Source organism: Eupeodes corollae, chromosome 1 (assembly GCF_945859685.1).
Source record: "Eupeodes corollae chromosome 1, idEupCoro1.1, whole genome shotgun sequence".
Classification (NCBI taxonomy): domain Eukaryota; kingdom Metazoa; phylum Arthropoda; class Insecta; order Diptera; family Syrphidae; genus Eupeodes; species Eupeodes corollae.
The window spans coordinates 310,186,819-310,213,456 of NC_079147.1; the positions used below are offsets into that span (position 1 = coordinate 310,186,819).

The 26,638-nt window shown below is 30.9% G+C and overlaps 1 protein-coding gene across 2 annotated transcripts in view; it reads right to left on the minus strand.

Annotated features, from left to right (window-relative positions):
• Positions 1-19,516, minus strand: part of LOC129942883 (semaphorin-5A) — a 32,172-nt gene extending 12,656 nt beyond the window's left edge. Inside the window, exons 1-3 of one of the 2 annotated variants that reach the window (XM_056052001.1) lie at positions 18,895-19,516; positions 3,989-4,110; positions 2,305-2,404 (exon numbers count right to left, since the gene is read on the minus strand). In XM_056052001.1, coding sequence (XP_055907976.1) covers positions 2,305-2,404; positions 3,989-4,109 — 221 coding nt within the window. In that variant the 5' untranslated portion in view covers position 4,110; positions 18,895-19,516. Of the gene's footprint in view, positions 1-2,304; positions 2,405-3,988; positions 4,111-4,271; positions 4,371-18,894 lie in introns of those variants that run through there. The other variant, XM_056052002.1, reaches the window with a different exon arrangement.
• Between the last annotated feature and the right edge of the window lie 7,122 nt (positions 19,517-26,638).

The following is a 26,638-nucleotide window of genomic DNA, read 5'->3' on the forward strand; positions in this document are numbered from 1 at the left end:
TACAAATAAATATATACCTTACCTGCTTATCTCATGTGTGACATATATAGATACTTTGAATATATACCTACCTACTGTTTATTTGCCCCCAACTCAACGAACGACGTGAAATATATCACGTCAGATACTATATTATTTGTCTTTCAAAACCAAAGAAATCGAACAGATAAATGGACATTTATTATCGTTTGCGCGTAAATTGATATTCTAACATAATATAGTAGGTAGGAATATAGGATACTATGTACGTATGGATGAACTTTATCATGCCAATGACTTTCATAGCTGATTTGTCCAGTTATAAATCTACTTTGTCACATTCTATATCTTCCTACAAAAAATTTGTATCTACTCATATAACTCGTACGTACATATTTACAAATAACGAGTTATTGTTCTTAGATATCACTATTTAATATCACATTATTTATGAAGTTAGACAAAGTGTATCTTCATTTCAAACTGGTGTCAAATGCTCTAATGGATGTGTCCACTATAAGACAAGATGTATGTATATAGGAACAGAATTTCCATGGAAAATTAATTGCTGTGCAAACAAGAAAAATATACCTACTCAAATTTTAAGCAAGTTGAGATTGAGAGAGTCTGTCTATTAAGTTCTATTTTAAAAAAAGGTGTCTAGTTTGGAGTGTTGGCGCGACGACTTAAATATCCATTTCAGATGTCTTACAACTCATCTTCTCAGTCTTTCAAATTTTAAAATGGTCAATGAATTCTTGTTTGGAATAAAAAAAATACCTACTAAATATACTTTATTTTAAAATATCATTGATCCGCATAGTTCTTAAGATAGAATCAGTTATAATTACTATGAAGTTCAAATTTATATGAGAGTATAAAACAAAACACCCTCTATTATGATACTATACAATCTTTTTTTATCAAAATAAACACATGAGCAATAAAGACAAAATAACAACAAATAGCAAGAATACAAGTACCAAAGGATGGCTTATCTTTGTATTCTTTTGAAAGATAATTTCTTCAAAACAGATAGCGATTCTCATATTACGATCTTCTTCAATCTCTATATCTCTCTTGGAAAAAAATGAGGTTATGAACATAACCGTCATGTTGGAAGAATAAACGAAAGTAAACAGAACAAAAATCTTATAAATAAACTTAAATATACACATATACATAGATCTCATATATTGTATTTTAACGTTACTTCAATTGTAAAGCTTCTGAATTAATTTAATTGTGTATCAAAGTCTGCCAGTCAAATGATCATTAATTTAAAATTGCGTAAGCAGTTCGCGACAATCGCACTTGTTCTATTTATATTTTTTGGTTACAGAATCACTTGATCAAATTTTGTAGTTTATTTAAGTCTGTATATTGGTTTCATACAAAAATAAGAAAAGGTTTGAAAATAAATGAAACCCTACGATAAAATTATGGCAAACTCCTAAGAATTCAATTTATAGTCAACGTTTAGACTCTATGGGTTGAATTTTTCAGGGACGAAACTAGTGAGCTTATTATTTTTGTATGGGGTATTTTTGTGTGTTTCCGTAGAGAAGAAATTCGAATTTTTATTTTAAATATTGGGATCTTAAGAAATCTGTTTTTGTTGAGTAAAATTATTAAAAACTACTATTATGATTTTGGTTAAACTCGGTACCAACATCAATCCATTGTTTAAGGTTTCGCGCTGAAATACTATGGGACAAAATTCAGTATTCCAAAATTCTGGTAAGGCAAAATTCTGTGTTTCAAAATACATACATATATAAAGGGATTTTTAAATATTTAAAACAGAATATTTTTGAGAATAAGGTTAAGGTATTTCATTGATACTTAAGTAAATCTTCTACATTAAAATGTGTCAACTTTTTTTGAACAAACATGAATTTTTGTGATCTAGTGATTTAGTGAATTTTTTTCATGAAACGATAACTATCGTTTTGAAAGAAAATGTCAACAAAAACATTAATGGTTTTTGGCTTTATTTGTATACAGTTTTTTAAAATAGTTTCAATTTCTTTATGGCTCCGCCACTTTACTTAAAATGTTGTCCAAACGTAGTTTCATAGGTAACATATAAATATTTTCATAAAACTATCATTTAAAGTATCTTAACCTCGGACAATTATTTCAAATCAAGAGCAAGTTTTTGCGATCCAAACGCTTGTTTTTATTTAGTGTGTTATGCTATCAAGCTGAGTTGACACTTTTTTTTTTTTGCTTAAGATGAATTTTGTGTAGAATACGATAAGATAAGTCAACAAGTTTACATTGTGATTACGATTAATTTTTGTTTTTATTTTTCAAACTTACCTTGCTCCAACAATCATTTGATTTCTAGCAACATCGAAGAGCATTCTTGAGTATGTTGTGATATTGGTGTCTTCGAAACGATTTGACGACGACATTAAGTCTGGGAAATAAGAAAATAGAAAAAAATTGTATGTATTGTATAATTTGCATGAAATGATAAGTAAATATAAGACAAACAATAAGTGAGATAACAATTTGCCACTTTCAATGCTTAAGGTGTTTTGAAATTTGTATGATTAAATATTATATTATCACAAAATACGCTTCAGACTATTGATTTTTTATCATGAGATGCGATCTGTATCTTTAGAGTAATGTACAAGAATATATGCGAACGTTCCTTGGAAAAATGATAGACAAAAAGGTTTTTTTTTTATTTCAGAAACTAATTGTAATTCTTTGATTTTGGAAGACTTAAAATATATAATTTTTTCAATAATTTATAAAAATGGCTTGCAGAAAGTAGAAGTTAAAAAATCCTCAGTGTGACTTTTAAAAGAATAACCGTTTTCTGTTTTAATGATCTTAAAATAGAACAATCTAAAGCCACTTTTACGAAAGAAAGTTTTCTGACAGGATTAAATAAACTCTTCACCAAACTTAGCAAGCAAAATAAAGAAAAATATTAATTTTTGCAATAAAACACTGGTCAGAACAACGAAGATAAATTTAATAAAAAAACATGTTAAATGTGATTGAGAAAATAGTTTCAGAAGGCTAGAACTCTGAATTCGATCACAAATACACGCAGAGATAAGGTTTGCGGAAGTAGTATGATTTTGGGGCTAGTTTTATTCAGTTTTTGAAATTAAGCCAGTTAAGTTGGATGAAGTAAATTATGTACTAAATACTAAGCTAGACAATGATTCCTTTTGCCGATGACTGCATGGGATTCAATTCTAAAATTTGGAGATAGAATACCATCTGCAAACTAGAATACACTTAATCTAGATGTCATGAAAGCTATTTGATTTTAACATTATAAAATACTTTGGGATAAATTTAGAAGAAAAACCAGGGACCGAAGCAAAAACGAACTTGTCTTATTGTTAAAAATACAAATTAATAGCATTTTAAACTTTTAAAGACATTTGTCAAGTTGGTTAATTTTATGGTAAAAAATGTTTTTCTTTTATGAAATGTAATGGTGTAATTACTATGTTTTAAAAGATTAAAAACAATTTTTACCTAAAAATACGTCTCTTCTGAAAAATAAATAAAACATATCCCGTCTTTAATATTCTTTTATATTATTTTTGTCAGTGCAAATCCATCGTAAATAGTTCTGTGATTTCTTATAATTACTTCATTTCAGTTAAATATGATATTTTTTTTGTTAAACTATGGACAGTTGTAAAGTAATTTTTAGGTTTTCATGCTCTTCCCAATACACTTGAAAAGGTCGAGTCTGTAATTGTTTCCATTACTGTAGATAATTATCGTTAAAAAATATGCACTAGATACTAACACATCCTGTTTTTTATCAAAACAAACTAATATCCATATAACTTATCTTCGCTTAAGGAAATCAAAACTACAATTATTGGCACCTATTGGTTTTTAGATATTATCTATTGAAAAACTATGAAGAATTTACTTCAAATGAGCACAATTTCGTGTACTACTTAAAAGTTGACAAAAATTCAACTTAGAATTTATTCCAATTATTTTTAAAGTTACTTACCTTGATATGAAATGTATCTAGAATCATCCTCAAGTATATTTAGTTGACGTTTTCCTATTGTAGCACTCATATTTGCTATAATTGCAAATAGCAATATAATTAAAAATGATCTTCTCTCCATTCTGCAAATAAACAAATAAAAAAACACACTGTAATCAAATTTATCGAAAACAAAACACAATAATCAAATTTATCTTTCAACAGGAAAAAATTCTCATAATCAAAAAAGCATCATAAACAAAAATTGATAATCTAACGAAAAAAAATAAAATAAATAAATTACTTTCAAAAGACAACAAAATATACAATTTGTATTCCACTTGTTGACGCGAGATGTTGACAGATTCACTCTTTCCGCTCAAATGACAAATTTTCGGAGATACTCGTGCGTCTATGTCTGGTGTGGAACTTAAACGGCGGCGGCGGACCCTCAACTTTACTCGGATATCACGTTTCACGAAAAAAGGGACATTCGATTATGTTGATTGCTTCTTCTGCCATTTAAACACGTGTGTTTTTCCAGGGAAATCTAGGGCGAGATCCTAAAGCAATAATCCCGTGTATCTTTCTTGTACACACGTAAATTATGTTTTTCCATCGTTAAACATGTTCTTTAAATGTATCTAGTTCGAGTTAGCACTATTCGAAAAGGTAGGTAGGTAGGTAGGTATACTACTGACTTGGCACCAAAACTGACCTTGCAATATTGTTACTCTACACAAAACATTTTATTACTATATTGTATTGAAATGACCGTTAATTGTTCCATTGCACGCAATCTCTGTTTTGATTCTGATCACGTAGCTGGTGCTGGGAATATTTGTGATTTCAGCACAGCTCTCGCCGAATGGGCGATTCGATTAGAGACAAAATTTGCAAGAATTTTACATGATCGTTAACCAACCATTGACAAACTTACATAAGTCGGTATCTACTCATGTAGGTATATTAGAAAAATACATATTACTTCAGTGTAAAGGATTTCCTGCCAACGTGATGGAAATGGAAATATATTAGAAGAGGGAAGGAGTTCTATTGGTCTATTCGTACTTCAATGGTGCTAAAAGTAACACTGATGATGGGTTTTGCAAATACCGGATATGTCGATTATCCTGTGGCTGATTTTCCTTACGAGAGTTGTAGTCATTCTTACTAAGTTAAGGCTATTCAACATCCTGCCATAGTGAGATCTTTATACAACCTTAAGCCATTTCCTAACTGCGCTAAGAAAACATTCTGCATAAATCACGATCATTTTTGAATAAGTCTGGCATTCTAAGGTAAAATATATAATCATGGTAAAGGTAAATAAATGTAGATGCTTTTAATATAAATAAATAATTAAATTAACAAATTTGCTTGTATGCTTTCAAACAAAAGTTGAGAATCTATCTATCTATCTATCATCAGTTAAAACTTTTGCAGTCTTGTTAAGTTAGAGTAATGGAGGAACCCAGGCTTATTTTTTCTTGGTTTTGACTTAGAAATGGGAATAATAACTTGAAACTTTATTGACAGTTGACCAGATACTTTAATGGTTTTCATGGGTAGCAGCAAAAAAGTAAATGTGAGTATCATTTTATGAAAGCATATAAAATCGTAAAATTACCATTTTTGTTTATAGAAAGCCTGGGTTGCCTTAAGTTTAATTCATAATGAACTTAAATGATATGTTATAATTACAAGACAGAAAAGAAAAACAATAGACAATGTAATATTTAAAAATGTCACATAACCGACTATCTCTTTGTTTTGAGCAGTTCAATCATCATACATTCATTTTAATTGAAGCATGACTGCATGCATGCAGTTGCAATTGAATTCATGAAAATATACATTTAAGTAGGGTAAGCGCAAAATAAAAGCTTTTAATTATAAACTCAGCCTATTGTTCTATCACCCTAGAACTAGGCTAATTCTACTCTGTTTTAAAGAGCTTCCATATGCTAAGTGTTAAGTTTTTTTTTAAGTGAACGGAAATTCATATTTAAAATAAAACTTATTAATTTTTAGATGTTTTTAATTAGCTTTAGAAATTCATATTTAGTGTTGATATATATTTGGAGAATGTTTTACAAAAATTGCATTTAAATATCCAAGAATTTTGCTGCATACGTTTATCAATTTTCTTTGTATGAAATTATTCAAATGTCATTGTGACCTTAAGATCTTAGAGAACTAAAAAAAACTCTGACTGTGTTCTGCAATTATTGCATCGCGATTGCATATTTGACGATAAAAGTTAAAAACAGATAAAATGAATTAAAACGTGAGCTTGCGTCTATTATAATTCTATCTTTGAACATGATTTATGCTCACCACACGAGTGTCTTAATACATCTAACATTTTTTATTGTTTCAAGACATTCGCCTCAAATGCGCGTATGTTCGGCAGAGAAAACTAATCAAAACAAATAATTTTGTTTTCAAAAGAAAGTTCAATATGATGATTGTATTTATGGTTTATGCAATCGTTTCTCGTAAATTTACCTTTTTACACAGTATTAGTAAACTATTTCCTAAATTCTTAGAGAAGTCAAAACTGTTGTAACAGTTACAAAAGTTTGCAATTTCTTCCCGATTAAAAAATTACATATGCTTACTTTAAAGGTTATAACCAAATCTTTTCTTAACTTTTTTATAAAATTAAAATATTAACACTATTTGTAAACAATTGTGTGAATGCATTTTACTCAACTCTCACTATCATGTCAAATGGCCATAGCAAGCGCCATCCATTTAAATAATATTCCCATTAACTATCTGCTTAATCCCTTTTACAAACACGATTATGCTAAACAAATATGCACTTGATGTTAATTCAAATTAAATCAAGTTATTAAATTAACTAAACACCAATAAATTTGCTATTCAACTTAATTTGCATTTACATATTTTCATATTTTTTAAACTTTTACTTAGTTAAATAATTCCCGCTGTTCTCCTCCAACATGCACTATATACAAATTGGAATACAGTTGGCGACTTAAAACCCAGCCATTTTTCAAATTATGCGACTCCACTGTCAACTGTCAACTCTCCACTGACTGGTTTTTTTCTTTCTATATTATAGGTAAAGACCGATCCTTTTATAAAAAGAAAAAAAACTTTATAAATATAATTTTTATATCAAGCTGAGTTAATTAAAACAGCTCTTTGTTTTCAGGCTATAAAGTAAAATGCCAATAAAAGCGGAAAACCGGATAATAGATGCATTATAAAATAAACTAATTCTACTTAAAGCACCTATGCATGTTTAACACCCACTGCAACCAAGATTTCTAAAATTTTATTATCGATTTAAAAATATATTTCTAGAAGATTGTTATAAAATATTTACCACTCTATTCATCATTATCATCAAGAGTTTGATGTGGTAGGGAAAGTCACGCCTAACATATAATTAATGCATTTAAATTAAAAAGAAAAAAAACTAAAACTCTTAAAGCATAGAAATAAACATAATTATCGAGTGAATGTTTCCCCTTCTCACTCAGCAATAATTTATTTATGAGTTTTGAGTAATAATGCTAATTGATCGTTAGAAACAAAAAGGGCTATTAAGTGCATTCCGTTTGTTACCAAGAATTACAGTGATTAATATTACACGTATCACTTTGTTTAATGTTGCTATGGCAAATTATAATAAGCATTTGTGGTTTTACATAGAAATTCAAATAATTTGAAGACTTAAGCTAAGTACAGGCTGTTGTCAGATCTTACAATAATGTTAAATCAGTAAATCCGTCACAACAGAGTTTACAATAGCTAAACACTTTTCTTATTATTTATAATTTCATTGTCTGATATTTTCAATTAATGTCGGTTGCCTTACAATAAGTGACTATGGCGTTCCTCGCAATATTGGCTGCGTTCAGTTTGTTTTGGAGGATAGGTGAATTTTTAGATACCTTATTGGACGAGCTGAGTAGCTTTCAAATAATATTTAGATTTCTATGTCTAAAATAATTGTTAAATAATATTTTAAATATACACATAAATACATTATCTGATTATCTAGGCCTATCACGAATTTCATCGTAAGTGGAAACTTTTACGAATGTCGAAAAACCGTATTACGAAATCAGTTCGCAATGCAATGAAATTTTCCACTGCAAAAGTATTTGGCAATAGTTTTTTTCTTCAGGATTCCTAAAAGTTTCCGATTTCTTTCAATTTCATGACAAATAAAAAAATTTAGGCGTCGCAACAGTCCATTGAGAACTATGATCTAGTGACTTACAACTCTCAACCATTCCTGTGTGCAAGCAGTGTTGTCAGAGATATAGAGAACCTTTAGTTTTAAGCCGAATCCGAACGGCTAATTTAAGAAAGCACTTTTCATGACAAGAATCTCTTTTGGAGGATTTTTCAATTCCACGCAGGAGGCAGTAACCGTGAAAAAAATTTAGATGACAAAGGCAGGGATTGAACTCAAGACCTCATAACAGGGCTGAAAAATTAAGTTATTCACCGGATTTGTCAAAAAAACCTTTAAAAAACAATGTTCAGGTACCTTTCTTATATTATTAAAGTAATTTGAGTTAATGTTTTTATTTATTGGACAAGTGAATTTTGAAATAGTCAAATAATTCTAAGAACTCAGTGATTTGTGTGTTCTCAAAAATAAAAGGTGTTCTTTTTGAAAGAATAGAACTTTAAAATGGAAGATGATAACAAATAAGACTTTTTTTTAATTCTAACATAATGCAGAAAATAGTCAAGCAGCGTTAAATCGGAAGATCTTTTGGTCCAACACACGGGTCCGCAACGAAACTGCATACGGTTACCAAACGTTTCCCTTAATATGTCAATTGTGGCGTGACTTGTGTGACATTTTCCTTTGGAAATCACAGCTTCTGCACAATATGGTTTTTCAATTTTCAATTGATGAACAAAAAAGTCAGTAATTATGGCTTTATGTAGTCATAATTGACTGTAACAATGTTCTGGCCAACATCGATAGTTTTTAAATAACTAGGCCAAAAATTCCACAAACCCTGTTTCCAACTTATACAATTCTAAAAAATCACCCGTTATAAACCAAATTTCTCTTTCAAATTTCTTGGTTTTGTGGTCAAAAGAAACTATTTTTATGATTCGATTTCTCAAGTATTCTCGCACCATTTAAAAAGGAAAAAAGAAATGCAAAGCTGATTTGATTCTTAGCATTTTTAATTCTCTAATTTGTCCCAAAAAAACCTTATTAAAAATATAAATCCAAAAATTGTAAGGGGAAATAATTGAATTTGAAATATTTTTCCTGGGTAGAAGATTATTTTAATAGCCTTTTAAATTGGTATAAGTTAAATTTTTCAATTATAAAGACAAGCAAAATAATTTCGATAACTTTTAGGTGGACATTTTTAAGTCAGCACCCTTTCATAAAGTTTACGTTCATCCCAATGTAATTATTTGAATATAACATTAAACAAATCAGACGTTTTTTATTTAGTTACTCCTTAATTCTTTATATGGTTATACTTTCTTTGGACGGAAAAAAAGCAAAGCTCGTAACCAGGAAACATTTGCATTTAATAAGCGCATAAGTATACAGCCATAACTTTTGTCACATTAACACCGATGATTTTTCTTCTTTGGTTTGAAACATCTCTCCTCATTCTCATACTTTAATCCTTTATTCCTTTTCTTTATAAATACGACAAAACGTGGGTGCTATACCAAAACATTAAGACTTTAAATTTCGATCACAAGAAAAGGTAACTTATGTCGTCCTTGACTCCGCTCTGACCGACCACCAACAAACATGCCTTGAATCCAAAAACACAGCTTTAAAAACTGTTGTATGTCGCAAAGGCGGGAGATTCTTTTTGATGGGATCTTTCATTTTTGTTTTTTGTCTCAGTTGCCAAACCCAAGTTAAAGCTCGAGAATATATTTATATTTAGGTCCGCACATTTTTGGAGACACACATTTATCACCGAGCTTACTTTTGTGTAGTCTTTCATTCTTGGATGAATTGTGTTTTGTAAGTTCCACAACATAAGGTACAATATGTATGTTGTATGTATTTACATAAATTATTATAATGCGATGTTTGCTTTAAATTTAAATAGTAGTAAGACACCTACTTGAAGATGATCTTGATGTTTAAATTTATTTAAAATATAATCAATCGTTGATGTCTTTCTATTAAAATATCATTCATATTATCACCGGAAATAATTTGCTTTTTTCCATTCAAATCAAAATTCACGCGAAAACAAAATATCACAATTTCCTTCCATTTATTGTTACTTAATGCTGATTCAGATTTACTAGTTTCTATATATAGGGTTTCTTCTTAAATATACTCGGCTAGGAACGCCCGCACCCTTTGAGATACAAATTATGTGTTTTTTTAAAACTTAATTTTAACCACATGTTGCACGCATAGGTTACACAGATGTGGCAGCTTAAGGTCACCAACCAACTATTCAATCAACAGCAATAATATATTCCACATCCACTTATAAAAAGTAAGATTGATACAAATTTGGAAAGTGAGGGTTTCTTTCCAAATGGCTTGGCTTGACTGCTGCTATGTGATAGTTTACGGTGATAATGGATGCCTGGAGCGTGCGTGGCGTGATAGTGGGACTGGGCCCTGCAATCGACATCGTCGATATACATCGAACATGTATCGGAAAAGATAGTGTGTGCATTAAAAAAATAAAAAGGTGCAAACGGAAGGGTCTCACCACGCATGTTGGGGCCTACACGTTGTCGAAAGTGCTTTGGTGATGTTGTCGTTGATGCCCTAGCACGATCGTATAAAACATAAACCAATAACTTCCTACAAACGTTTATCTTTTTTTATATATATGAATATGTGACTATATATTGATTTTTCTTACCCGAAACTCTTGAGTTTATTTATGCAAAGAGACTACCGAATTGTCTTGCCCTAAAACTCAACCGAAACTCAGAGGGCCCTCACTCCATCTCAGACTTGATACTCATATCTAGCACAACTTGTTGTTCGGCTAGGTTTCTAAGAAGGTAATCAATTTGACAAATATGGGTAGCTTTATAACAATCATGGAATCAATTATGTGGTATGGTATACTTTCCGTTACACATTTATTTATTTTTTTATTATTTTCGTTACCCCGGTTTAAGTTAAGTGTTTATCTTATGGCTAGAAATAGGCGCAAGGTTAATGCTACTGAGAATTATATTTGAATTGTATTGTGTGTGTCTTTTAGTTTAAGTAGGTTCACTTGTTTGTACATATTTACTTTTTCATAGAATAAGTGTGAAATATGTATATTAAATAATTGATTGTTTTTATTATTTTTCTAGGTATATCGTTTGATAGCCTTTTGTGAGAGTTAAATGTTTTTTGAATTTCGCACAACCCAGATTAACTATCTGGTAACAACTGGCGTAATTTGATTGTAAAAACTCAACAAAGCTTTATTGGAACTTCTATGCACAGGTAATGTTTCCAAATACAGTTTATTTTCAAAAAATATAGAATTTCTTCACGCTTCAAACTATAAAAAAATGAAAACTATACGATTTGTCGAACTTAAAATTTTGCATCTAATTGTTGTTGACTGAAATTATGTCAACAAATAAAAAACCCTCGATTTTAGAATGCAGTTTTTTTTTTAAATCATAGAGCTGTCGGTAACGATATCGATTTTTGGAATAAATATTCTATTTTTGAATTCATGTTAGCGGTGATGAGAACGTTTTTTGCTTATTTTTAGTTTCTCATTTACTAGAATTGTACTCGCTTTAACATTTCAGAATCATGCCAGGTTTTGAAATATATTCCTTAAAGTACAATTTTTTCAATGTCACACTAAATTTCTAAACGGGTTAAAACTAATAACTAATGTAGATTTTTTAAAAGAAACTAATACTGGATATATTTGAAATAAATTGTCAAGAAAAAAACTTCGCGAATTTTTCGAATAGCCTCGAATAGCCTAGTACTCGTACAATGTTTTTTCTCCAAATTTATTAACGAAAAGGAAATACTTGAGAAAAATAATTAGCGTCAACTGACAATTGAGAGACATTTTATCAGTTGGTATTTTTAAAATCAGCTTTTAGTGAATCGGCATATTTAATGGTCGAGATTTTCATAACCGCTTTTTAACAGGAAATTTCTATTATCACTCCGAAATTTTTTGATATTGATATTGATGCTAGCGAATTAGTCAAAATTGGTAATCGATAATGTATTTAAGTTCAAGTAAAAAAATAAATAATAAAGAATTTCCTATTGTTAAATCCTTTTCAATTGACAATTTTAGATGTAAAAAATGTAACGCGTTTAACATTGTATCGATTTGCGTTTAGCCAAGAATTACTTCCGAAATTTTTCGCCAGAAAATATTTGCACAATATTTTAAGAAATTGAGTCTCCAAAAAAAAGTTAAGAAATGAATTATGGATCGATATATCCAAACATTCCAAAGCAATAATAAATGTCCCTTGGTGTATAATAAATAGAAATCTTCATCGTGACCTTCAAATTAAAATGGTCGCAGAAGTGGTTAATAAAAGCTATATGAATTTTAAAGAAAGAATACAAATTTGTCGATCTTCCATAAATTGGTCTTGATTAACTGATAGTTGCGGTGCAGTAGAAGTCCCACAATACTCGGTACCGATTCCTAACTTTAAAACTCTTAATATCAGAAATATTTTGTATTAATTGAAGAACTAATACAGCTGACACATGTCATTGTATGGCTTTTTTTAATTCAGAGTGGATAACTTAATCGATTTCGAAGTTCCCTTCGGAATGGACTATCGTTCTGAAACTCTTACAAAAAAAACTTAGTCCGAAGAGCTACAAAAGAGGATCAAAATAGCCTTTAGTTGCCTTGGATTTTCTTGAGCACGTTCATATCATCCAAAAGACCGAATTTAAGAATTAAAAACAGGAATTTACGTATCGAACGTACCTTCTTCTTTATTCCAAAATTATACAATTTTCTGATAGATAAAGAAATTATGGAACGCATGAATTTATATTGGAGATCAATTCCAGTAATATAAACGATATTGACATAACATTAAAATCAATCATCCACCATCGATAACTTTTTTTATTAATTCAGTCATTTAAAACCATCTCATATATCAATTCTCGTCATTTGATACCCCAATATCGGTCCGTAGTTGTGTCCCATATTTCCATTTGAGGAAAAAAAAAGAGAGTATCGATTTTGTTTTTATTTGTTTGTATCAATTTATGATAGGAATGAAGATTGTTTAATGAAGTGTGTACTAAATGCATATTATGCTTGGCGTTGAAACCCTGTACATATTTTAATGATGCATATCTTTCATTATTGATGCATTTTAACGAACTCGTTTTGGAATTACATTTTTTCTTTTACCTTATTTCAGTAAACCTTCAAACTTAAGACGGGGCATACTTAATTTAATTTCACCCTCGTAATGAGGCCAAAATAATGCTTCACGATTAAGTGAGCTCAAAAAGTGCAACGGCTACTTAAATTAAAAGTCAACCCACACGTGAAAAATATTATGTATATATGTATATGTTAATAAATACAAACATAAAATATGTAAACTTTTATCGGTGCCGGACACAGCTTTGAAGTTTTAGTTTTCTGTAGCGCTATCAATTTGATAATAAATACACCACAAATGTAATGTTTAAGTTTGTATGATTTACTTGATTTTATAGTTATATCAATAATAAAATTGACTGTGTGGTGAATTCGTCAAACCTTATCTAGTTTTTTTTTTTTAAAGCTTGAACTAGCCGATTAAGAACTAAATAAATTTTAATAAATAGACTTTTTACATAAAATAAACGAACAAATCTTAACCTAGTTTCGTTTTAGTAAAAAAAGGCTGATAATAAAATGGGCAACATTTTATTGTTGTTAGTAAATTGTCCACATTCTATTATCTGCCTTACAAACTTGTTACAGTTTTTCATAATGGTCTTCAGTTACAGTACAGATGTACCTGTATTTTAGGTTCTTTTTTTGTTTTTTGAAAATGTTTACATCTTTTGATTTTGCTCATATCAAACAAACTATCTTAAACATTCTCATACAAAACTAAAATTCAAAATTTCACCAAAATCGTTTTAGCGGTTTTATTGAAAACACGCAAAAACGAGAATTATTAGGCCCGGTAGAAACGCTTGTTTTGTGTTACCAAAAAGTATCTAAATTTATGAAAATAAGTTTATTAATTGGTAATAAAATTATACCAATGTTTTTAGTGACCTATGAGTTCAATCCAGCTTCAAAATCACTATCTGGGCAGTTTTTTCAGATACCACCTTTTAAAATTCTAAAACTATTATATTGATTTTTGGAGACTATTTTAATTCCTGAACTACATTTTTTTATAACGCATATATCTGCAATATTTCCGTATGATATTAACTTTGTTATTCTTCACTTGTCATTCATAAATCTGAAAGTAACTCTGCTATAAAACTATTTATTTGTTATCATGGTTATAAAATCAAGTTTTTGAAATATATTGAAACAAATATAAAAGTAATGGGTATTTTAAAACATGCGAGTTAAGTTTAAAGTTGGTGCATTTTAAAGGTTATTTTAAAACTTTCGAAGAAGACTAGGACTTTAGATTTTCTAGAAACTAAGTGAGTTAGTTAAAAGATGAACATTTCAGCTTTGCAAAATCATCATAAAATGTTTGTTCCAAAGAGCTACTTCTTTTTTAGCCTTAACCTTAAAATCACGATGTTGCGGATTTTTCAACGTTCTTAGATTTGCTTTTAAAATTTGTACCTGATGGAGCAATTATGAGTTTAAATTCGAATTCGGGACGTTAAAATCATGTGTTCTTAGCTTTTAAAACCAATTTTTAGTGACAAAATTTTTTTAAATGTTAACCAAAATATTGTAAAAATACAATTTTTTTTAAATTGAAGAACTTTATATGAACAGACTTGAAGCTCACCTGCTCACATATAAATGGAATAATCTTACTCAGTGTTTTTATTGAACTTATTTAAGTATGCATTTAATTTTTAGCTGCAATAAAAAAGAATTCCAATTGTGGTTAGGAATTTCAAAATAACTTCAATCTTTCAATTGGAACGATGGCGACGACGACGGCGATAAAAATAAAATACCTAAAGATCAAATGGAAATCTCCCAACGTATCAGATTTTTGCCATCGATTTATCGATGAGCGTGGGAATACCTACATAACATATAATGTATTATAGACTTGCATCACAAGGCGTATTCACATGTTGCAAATAACAGTGCCCGGCCTATTAGATTACATAAGACGTCATATCAATAAATGGAAGCCGTATTGAAATTTCCATACCATTGAGGTTGAAAAGCAATAAAAATGAAGTTTTTCTGCGGTATAAGGATACCACAGAAATTGCATTGCATTTGTTTGGCGATTATGAAAACGTGATCATTGTCGCATAACTTATATGAATATGAAAAGCAAAAGCCGTAGATGAGGGTTTCTTTATTTTTTTAAAGTGAAGAAACAAACAAATAAAAAACTTTAATAATTTAAATGACTGCGATGTTGTCATCTTTTGTTGTTGTATATTTATTGATTATTAATAAGTATGTTTTTTTTGGCTCGGAAGAATTAATTTTGATCGTTTTTAAGATGTGCAAATTGAAATAAAAGTTAAAATTTAAGTTTTTATTTTTTGCTGAAATGCCTGGAAATAAAAGGGTTTCAATTTAAATTCGAATGTAAATTGTCATTAAATAACGTTATAAGTTTGTTAGTGGAATATTTTTCAATCCAATGCAATATTTGTTTTTAAAAATAAAATACCATAATACTTAACTCTATATTTTGTATTCAGAACCTCTTAGTATAGTAAATTTCTCTATAAATAATTTTTTATATGAGCTTAGTTGAAAAACCTTTGCTTGCAATTTTGAATTTGCCTAAAAGACAGTCGCTTAATAGTATCGTTTACAATAAATAAATGCATGTACAGTCAAAGTAAGTTGGTACAATTTCCATGGGACTCGAAAATTTATTCGTTTTTTTCATTTTGTTCGGTGTTTCGAATTTGTATTCTTAAAAAAAGACACTGTTTTTTGGCTCAGTTAAATTTTAATGACTAAATCCAAGCCTGGAAATAATTAATGTTTTTCCTTTAATAGTAACAATGTTATAAAGTTTGCACTCATTATAAAATGGGCTATTCGAGTTGCTTAAAAAATAAACAAAGCGCTAAATTCGCGAGTTAAGAATATTGAAAAAGGGAGCTATCATTTTAAAAGTACGAAATTTGTATTTCCTCTATTTTTAATTGCTTAAAAACGATACATTTTAAATTTTCCATTTAAAATAGTTCTTTAAAATCAATTGATGTTTAAATGCGAGATAGTAAAAAAAGGCATTCGATTGGTATAATTTGTATTAAACTCTACAGGGGCTTTAAAATTACATCAAATTAGTTAACCGATGTCGGTTTAGCGAATTTGCTTTTAAATTTGTTTCATTACTACAAAATATCACTTTAAAATAATTATGAAATCAATTAACTGAAAGTCCAAATGATGATGCTGAACATGAATGAAAATGTCAAATCAATAAAAGAAAAAAACATTTTTTAAACCTAACCTTTAATTTATTTATTTAAAGGCTTGAAATGTAGGATTCAGCGTAAAAATCCTAGGGAAAATAATTCTTTTTCAAGTGTCTTGTTTTTCGAAGTACATTTTAAAATACGGCTTACATATTTGTATGTAATGCTTTCTGTAAGTGATTTAACAGTGACAGATTCAATGTTGAGTTTTAGACTGTTTTTTGTTTCAAGTAAGAGGTTTCATTTAGCCCGCTATTTTGGCAGCAGTTTCCTGACCGTTGGATTTCTAGGAGAAAAGATTGGCCTCCGTTATCTTGCGATTTATCACCTTTATCCTTTGGTAGTACGTGAAAGTTTCCAATGGTTCACAATCGATTCAAGCTTTTAAAACTATGGTGGCCATCTGACTTATAAGCACTGTAATGTATATACCTTTGTTTTTACAACAAAATAAACATCAATTGATTTTTCTTAAAAAATACTCGTTTTTGTTTCGTATTAACTCATTTTAAACAAAACAAACATTTTAAATCAACGCATTTTTCAAACTTATGTCTATAAAGGTTAACTATTAACTGCAATTACATCAGATATTTAAAAATATAATGTAATTTATTTACATTCGTACACAAGTACCTATTTTTTTCCCTTTCATTTAAAAAACCTTTTTTTCTTTTCTCAGGTGTTTATTTTTGTGTTGCAAAAATTGCTTTAAGTATTTGCTTTTTATTCAATAAAAATACAACTCAAGGTCATAACGTGTTTTATTAAAAAAAAATTAAAGTTTCCTCGGATCAAAAATAAATAATCAGCAAAAATTTCGACGTTTATTTTTAATTAAACAACAATAATAAAAAACTTTAAAAAAGCGAAAACAATTTGCTTAATGTAGATACCTACTTACAATAAGCTACAAATACATGTATGCACAAGCTTGCACTCCCCTGACACCCATCTAAATCGGTTTTTGCAAACTTTTGCTGATTTTTTCTTGTCTTTTTAGTAAATTTAACTCTCACCTGAAACTGAAAACGGATAGGCAAATTTTCAACGTTTACCAAATATGGAAATTAAGTATGTTTAAAGCCAACCTCTCTCTTCATTTTTATTTAAAAAAAAAAGAAAGACAATAACAACCAAACAATAGGTCAATGAAACCAGGCAGGAAAAAGTATCTCATAAAGTTGCTAAAATATAGCTCGAAAAAAACCCTTTACAAAAGAAGACATTTCTGCCTAATTTCTAACGAGCTATTGTTTCAAGTGAAAAATAATCAAAATCAAAATAAAGATTCAAAAAAACCTGGAAAAGAATACACGGAAGTGAAAAGATTCTTAACATCAATCACAGAACCATACAATTCTGACCTCATACCTCATCCAGCTCAACTCAGCACAGCAACCTAATTATAACCTCTTAACAGTTCCGAAATTACTTAATTAGCAAACAACCCAGCATAAACTTTTTTGTTGTTGTTTTTGCTGGGTTGTTGTTGTTTAACTTTGATCCCCCCGTGTACCTATTTAGCTTGAATAATGTGCCAACTGGCAATTGTTTCCATTTATGTGTGGCTGGGTCTTTTGCATTGTACTCGTACTTAGTTTTAGTTTTATTTATTTTTTAATCCAACAACTCTCGTCGTATAAAGATCCGTAGGTTGCAGATACTCGCAAACACTAAAGTACTTGATTATCCGAGAGATGGAACTCTATGTAGGTAGGTCACTCCTCGCTCGTCTTTGTCATCGTAGTCGTAGTCGTAGTCGACATCGTCTTTAACTGCCTGTTGCTGCTGTTGTACGACGTACGAGTTGAGTATCAGCTCAGCTCAGCTTCAGTTGCAACAACAATAATTCCGTCATCATACCTACATTTGTTTTGTTCAAAAGAACTGCCATTGCAATTGTGAGTTTGCCAATGCTGCGAATGCCGTTGACTTTACACTGCACATAACATCTATAGAGATACGAGTATAGTTAAAAGATACTTTAACAACTTTGAAATCAAAACATAAGAAAGACAACAAAAAAAAACTAAGGTAGCGCGCGCTAGCGCTCTCCTCATACCACACTCCGGAGCTCAAGCTGAAGCTAAAACTTGACTTCATCTTCGAATGCTGCAAAAAAGCTTGTTTTATGCTTCTACTGAATTTTTAATAAGAAGCCGTAATACAGCGAAAAAAGAGACTCCTGTCAAGTGAAGGCATAAATATTTATGGAAACTTACAGCTGTACCTCAACCTCATGATATACCTACTCTGATGCTGATCGTGTTAATGCAACTTCAAGTTGAACGGAAGAAGAGACAAATGTTGGCAAAACATGCCATAACCCTTAGAAGATACTTACTTTGATAAGATCTTTTTGCGGGAATATCCTTTAATTGCTGTAAATTTACACTCGAGTGAAAGTTTGAATTTACCAAAGCATATTCTTCAAATGAACCTTTGGCTTGACCGGAGTTTTCACTATATGACTATAAATTATTATTGCACTCGATCAATAATTTCTTTTTCTTTTCTTTTTTTTCCACTGAAACACTGAACTTCGCGGATTTGATCCTAATATGCGATTTGTGTAAACACAATTTATGTTTTGTGCGATCAAAAGTCGCGTATGCTAATTTTCATCCTCATAAAAAACTTCGAGCGCGCAAAGACAACAACAACGACAAGATTCAAACAAAAACTCCAAATGAAATAATAATAAAAACATTAAACGCTCCAAACATCAGCGATCAACACGAACGCGGATCCGCGTTTGAAAATCCAATAACAGACTATCGTACGTAACTCGTAAGTACAATTGAATCTTCGTATCGTATGGTATAGATATTGTATCTGCTAGCTATATGTGTAGAGTTTGAGTTGACGAAAGAAACAAAAACAATATATAATTTTTTGCCTGGTGTAGTTAGAAGTGTGCTCGCGCGTTGCTGCAGCAATAGCTAGCTAGCAAGTTCCAAAGAAGACTGATCGCCGAGAAACATAAAGGCTAAGGTTGGCATGGTTGTTTTTAGCTGGTAAATTGTATCTACACAATTCAGGTTTCATTTTTTATTTATTTTCTTCATGGGCCAAACATTGAAATGTGTAAAACAACTGAGATATCATAAGGTTACCAGACCTGTGAAGGAACTTAAAGAGATATCTAAGTTTGGGTTCTTTCCCCAGTAGTTTTTGAGTTAGATCGTTATGTGGTAGTTGAGATATTGTGTATGAATCACACCACGGAAATGAAAATAGAATCAGAAAAATTATTTCGTAGTGAATGTGCTAACAGCAAAAGTCAAGTTCTGATAATAATTATTTTATTGAAGATAACCTTTTGACTTTATACGCGAGACTAAAGGACTGAAGAAAATTATAAAAACAATATAAAATATTATACAAACAACTGTTTTTCATAAAGCTCTTCAGAACCGATAATGAGTTTTCTACGTATACAGATATTGTATATAGTATTTTGAATTACAAGTAAACTGTAACAGATGATGATTATAGTAAACACTTAGAAAATAATTAAAAAGTTTACTTTTTTAATGGTGTATTAAAATTGTAGACATGGAAGGAGTGCACATTTGTAAATTTTATAAATGTAATAAGTTTTTCATCTTCATGTCGATGGAACAGTCAAAAAGTATCATTATTTCAGTTAATCAAGCTGCACCTAAAAATATGGTGTGATTGTATTGAGACATTTAAAGAACTTGCCACAATGAATTCTATCACTATCATTGGGTACCTGGGTAAGTCTGTGTGCAGGGAAAAAAAGAACCAGATTTTATTTCAAAAATGTGTACCACAATTTCACTGACAGGAACCGAACACTGTTGTGGAATATAGAAAACGTGATTTAATACAAAATCAAAAATAACGAGGACGTAAAAAGAATAAAAATTTGAAAAGACCTCATCATTTATTAGAAATTATATGAAAAGCGTTTTACAGCCTGTATACAAGTTTAGATAAAAATATTCTTAGAAAGGCATACTCACTGGTCACAAGAACCTAAACGCCCTTGGTCTTACAGACCTTGCCAATTCTAGGTTTTGCTTTGCACCTGATCACATTTTAGGAAAATGGTAAGTACTCATACACCAAAGGAGAAGATACAAACTTAGTTGAAGAACTGTAAAATTGACAGCCGTTCCAGTTTTAAAAGAGGCTTATGGATCCTTAGGTCCCAGTGCACTTTGCCGAAACTAAAGCCATTCATGTGTTATAATTGTTTTATCATTTTAAGAATGATGGGGCCTACGGTGTAGCACTGTAGGCAAAAAATCCGAGAATTTGTTTATAAATTGAAAAATCTTGTACATTCATTTTATCCTCCTCATTCAGTAGTGCCACTCAACCTCTCCCCTATAGTGTAGTAAACTTGTGTCAAGGTTTTTTGAATTTTTTTAAATTGTTGTTGAAAATTCCTCTTCGAAATGGAAATGTTTATGAGTTGCGGGCTCAAAAATTGAGCATTTCTGACACCAATAGAGATTGCGATCTACTGAGACCCTGATCCTTCGAATATACCAACAAAGAAATCAAGTCTTTGGCGTGCTAATTTACTGTTTTGAAGCACTGATTCTTTTCTTCAGTTAACATTTCGCTTATTAGGTGATTAGGTGAACGCATTATTTTAACAGCATTATTAACAGCGTTAAATGCGTTGTTGAATAGTTTAAGATATTGTACACATAAAGATCAATTTAAGCTATTTTCAACATTATTGAATATTTTGGCGTGTAATTTGTCACGGGTGTAAATTACAATAACAATTACTTAAACACTTATCTCAATTGCTTTGTTTTCGTTCCTTTTTTTATTTAAAACGGATGTAATTACTTTCTGTGTTTTTTAGATGTAGCTAACATTTTGTCAAATTGCAACCTATCCTTAATTTTTGTTTTATTTAATTTAGGAAGACCGGCACTTGTTTTTACTATAGCGACCAGTCTTCGGTCTGCGGATAATGGTTTCCCCGTAAGCTATTACTCTTACTTCTTAGAGTGAGAATGTTTGTAGTGGATATTTTATTTTTCTGTTAAAAAATTCATTAAAATGCATATTTTTTGTAGTTAAACTCGATTTTATTGCTAAACTAAGCATTGAGAGGTGCATGTATTGTATGTATGTATGCATGTATGTATGTATGTATTCCTCTTAAAAAATTGGCCTTATTACAGATCCCGGCAAAGCTTATTCGTGTTAATGGCAACAAAAACTATCAAAACTTCCTCCTTCTATTGAAAGTACGAGTCTACTTTAGTAAGGCCGAATATGTAAACCTGTATGTTTCTTCATTTACAACATATTTGCATTTTTGAAATATCAAAACAAAAAAACCGGGTCTCATAGACAGTTGTTTTCTTGTTTTGTATTTAACAATAAAATGTTTGTTTTAAGAAATTAAATTCTTTTAAAATCAATAAACTTTACTAACTTTAACATAAATAAGTAAAGTTAAATAGTTGAATGAAGCACCATGATTTAGGATGCTTTCGGTCCAAGGACCATTAAAACAGAATTAAAATCATAAACGTTTGGAAAACAAAACTCAAGTTCCTCTGGTCACACCAAAAATGAGATAGAATCAGTAAACAGAGTATGGAGTAGTAAAAAAAAAAACCACTCCATCCGCGGAGAGAAACTACGAGTATACAACAAAAATAAAAGAAAGAAAAAGAAGAAAAACAAAAATAATGCGAACGCCTCTCATTGCGACCGGTTTTCCGATCACGTTTACCTGGCCACAGGTAGGCACTCCGCGTCCGCACTACTAGGCACTTTGGCATACGACAACTCAACTCAACTTCATGAAGCCGAATCTGAAGCATTAGTATTATCAACAGCACAGCAAGAGCACAGTGAACAGCAGAAAAAAGGGTAGAGACAGGTAACCCCTTTAAAGTACCTCAGCCATCGCCCCCATTTGGTGCCTTGTTTTGGTTAGACCACTTCTTCATTTCTAGGTAAGCTGAATGTTAACGTAAACGCTAACGCGAGTTTACCTCTACTTTCCTCATCATCATCATCATCAGTGCCCAGTTTTTATTCCGAGTTCTGAGATCTGTAGAGCTTAGAAAGTTAGAACTAGAACCACATTTATGTATTGTACACACAAGGCACAACCAGCCAGCCAGCATCTTGAAATTGCAACATAATGAATCTCTGGAGACGCAGACGATCGGTCGGAGTAGAGGACACACGAAGCCAAATACCGTACCGTTCCTTACATACGAGTACAATTGATTATTCAATTGCAGTTCCAACTTACAATACCCAACACTCTGGATGCTCGAATTCGGCATGTTGATCAGTCTCGGCCTCGGCCTGAGGTTTGGCATAGAGGCACAGAGCTAGAGCGTAGAGCGTACTGTGTTGTTCTAGAAACTCGTAGCTGAACTCATAAACAGATATTCTGCTTATTTTATGATCTTTGATTGATTTTGTTGTTGTCATCTTCGCCAGCAACTTCAGAGATATTCTAGTTCGTTGTTTTATTTCTCGATGTCTTCGTTGTCGCCGTCGTCGTCTTCGTAGTCGTCGTGGTCGTATTTATTATGACTTGGAAAAGATTTAAAAAGACTCCCTCTCCAAGGTTTTCTTTCAATCATAAAATGAATAAATAAATTGAGCACACTATACGAGCATTCATATATTCAAATCATCCATCCACTAGCTCAGCTTATACGTTGCAACTGAGTTTTAGAATCTTCAGTATTCGACTTCGAAAATGTTATAAAATGTTTTAACTTTGTTTGCATAAAGCATCAGTTAGGTACATAAATAAAAACGAGTTTTTTCTTCTGTTGCGAATAATTAATAAGCTTAAGATTAAGAACTTCGTGTAAAGCAGCTATGAAGACGTGAAGAAGCTACGAGTTAACATAAGTAGTACATGAAGTACGTGTTTGGCAAATAAATTATTTTATTATTATCAAGTGTTTTGTGGCACTTACTAGGGTTGGGCCACTTAAGATTTGTTGGAAGCTTCGAAGCAAGCTTGTAGCTTTTAGTCGTACAAAACTTAGCGTTAGGTGATGATGGCGTTTTGTAATTTCTGAAAATAGAATTGGACTTTAAAAATAAGTCGGAGGATATTGACGGTTTTTAAGGTGTTTCTCCAATAGTTCTGATAAAATTTAATTAGCAAATAGTTTGTAATAATTCATTGTTTTAATTAAAAAAAAATCACACGCTTTTGGTCAGCAATTCTTATGATGTGAGATAATATTTGCTATTTTTTACCGCATGACTTTACTATTAATTTCAAGGTTCATGGCAAAATTATTCTTTAAGTTTGAAACATTCGTTTGTTTATTTTAAACACAACTGCAATGCTCTGTCAAAATTGATGAATTTGTTATTTTGAGTCCTCCATTTATTCTGAAAGCTTTGATTAAAATAAGCTTCATGCCTTTATTTAGTTTTTTTCTCTTAAGAACTATTAATTTGTAAAAATTTCTCGTTCCACAAGTGAAGACGCAGCATAAAAATAAAGTAAAAATTGAAAAATAAAACACATGTATGGGTCATAGGGACTTGCACTTAAGGGGAATCACAATAATAAAGAGTTCTTATGATTTTTTTTAACTACTCCCAAAGTTTTCGTTTGGCTCCGGTAATAATTCTTTCGAGGTCTATTTCTGCTCTCTGCTTTTATGAAATAACATAAATTCTATATTTTGTTTGGGAAAGTAAAAATTTATCAAATAGTTTGTCAAACAAATTTTACAAATATGAATCGGGAACTTCTTTAACAATAGGCCCAAGTGAAGAAACTGAAAAGTGCTGGAAAAACTTTGCTGAGGTTAGGTAAATGGTATAGAGATTGATTTAATTTTCGTCATTCTTAGAGTAATGTATTCCTTGCACTATTTTTTTCCAGCCATTTAAAAACTGGAAGGTCTCCGAGTTTTTCAAGGTTATTGAACACTTATCTGCCTAAGTGGCATAATGCTAGGCAGTGGCATAGGGAGTGAGTATTGTCTTCGTGCTTTTCCTCATCGCTACACTCTTTTGCATATACCTTACAAGGTATGTGTGGTTGTTATGCTTATACAATCTATTGTAAAGATTGCTTGTCAAGATGCATAATCGAACGGAATCTTGTTTTTTGAAAAAGTTGGTTTAAAGGCTTTTCTATCTTTCATTGGTTTCTTGGAGTATTTTGGTCTGATTTAATTCACAGGATGGTTTTCCTGTTGAGTTTATATCGGATTAGGCCTTGCCGCCAGGTCCAAGTTCTCTCGTTCTCAGGCACTTCACTGTGACCTGGTACCCAGCACCGTATAAAATTATGCTGTAAGCTAAAAACCGTAAGTTCTTGGCGACAGTAATTTACAAGCTTCGATTTATTTGTTAAGGCAGACATTTCTAATGCTTGGCTTAGCAGTCAATGAATATGGTGATATCAGCCTGTGATATCACCATATTCATTGAGACCTAAGTTATATGTCAGTGCCAATACCTTGCGTTGAAATATGCTGCATTGATCGGGATATCTGAAGGAGTTGGCGAGTTGCTTTCAAAAAAGTGTATAGATATTGTCGGCTCATTTCCCCATCCCCAATTATTTCTGTAGAACCTTTTCATTTGATATATTACTACTTTACCAGCAGAGTCGTGAGGCGCTGTTTGCAACCGTTTATTGACGTATTAGACCATAGGTAAGAAATAGAGTATTGCATTCAATTCTGCCCTAAGAATTTGTAAGAATTTGAATATTAAAATATTACGCATTTGTGTAGTATTATCCTCACCTTGAATGTAATTTGAACTTTCAACAAAAATTTTCTGCTACGAACAGATATTTCGCTACGGCCGAATTCTTTACAGAATTGAGAAAAGTAACACCGGTTGGCGAGTTATTATAACTGCCAATTAAATTATACTTTTAAACAAAGAGTTTTGATCGCCTAAGTTCGAATCCGACTTCAAAACATCTTTATCACGCTAGGCTTTCACGATATATCAGATTACACGTGTAAAGCCCTTATACATTTTTGAAGTAATTTTCCAAATCTTTAATTCATATCCTTAATATTTAGTTTAAATATTTTTTACAATTGCATAAAATTTTAAAAAAATGTTTATTAGTTTTTAGATATTTTGTTTAACATACATATATCTTAAAGAAACTCTAGATTATGTATTCAAAAACTGTTTAAAACAATAAAAGGTAGAAAACGGTTTAAAACATTTGACAAAACATACAAATCGATGTTCGAACTGAAAATCAACACAAAACATTAAATCCAAAACGTATTTTTCAAAACCATGAAAGCGTAAAGGTTTATATTTTATGAGCTTCAACTCTTGTTTTATTTTTTAAAACTTATATAATTCCCTTAAAGTAGGTACCTCAATCGCAAGATGAAACCAAAACCAAGGAACAAAGCAGAACGTGAGCTCTTCTCGAAGTCGAAGTCCATATATCATTTCTTTTTTTAAAATAAGCGGTTATTATTATTATTGTTTGTATTTAAATACAGGCTCTCTCAGCATAAATGACATTGTAAACACAAAGCTCCTATATACATACGTAAGTTTTACATATATAATTTTATTGTGCTTATTTACACCTACGCTTATCATATGTGTTATGTTTTTTTTTTTGATATTGTTAATCAAAATTCAAGCAACGTAAAATCGTTTATCTTCACTGATTTTACTCTGCGTCTCCTTTCGATACCACTAAAAAGCGATGCGACGCGGACGCAACGCTTGACAAAAGGAAGCTTGGCTTTTTTTGAATTTGGTATCTTTCTGTTTCTATTAGCCGTCACCGTCATCATTTGTTTGTGATGAATACGATAAGAGAGGAGACGAAGAAGACAATAGATATAGCTTTTATTATCATAATTATAATTTTAAATATCTAATCTTGCTCTAAATAAAGCATGTCGCCTCCAATCATCTTCTAGCAGCTGCATCACTTTCTGTCTCTCTGATTTCTTCAGCACGCGTTCGTTACAGTACGTTCTTCGTTTGTGCCTCAGACTGCAATCCATCATCGAAAAGATGCTTGAGCCAAACAATACAAAAAATTACCCGCGCTTAGACGGATATTTTTATTTTATGATGATACAAAC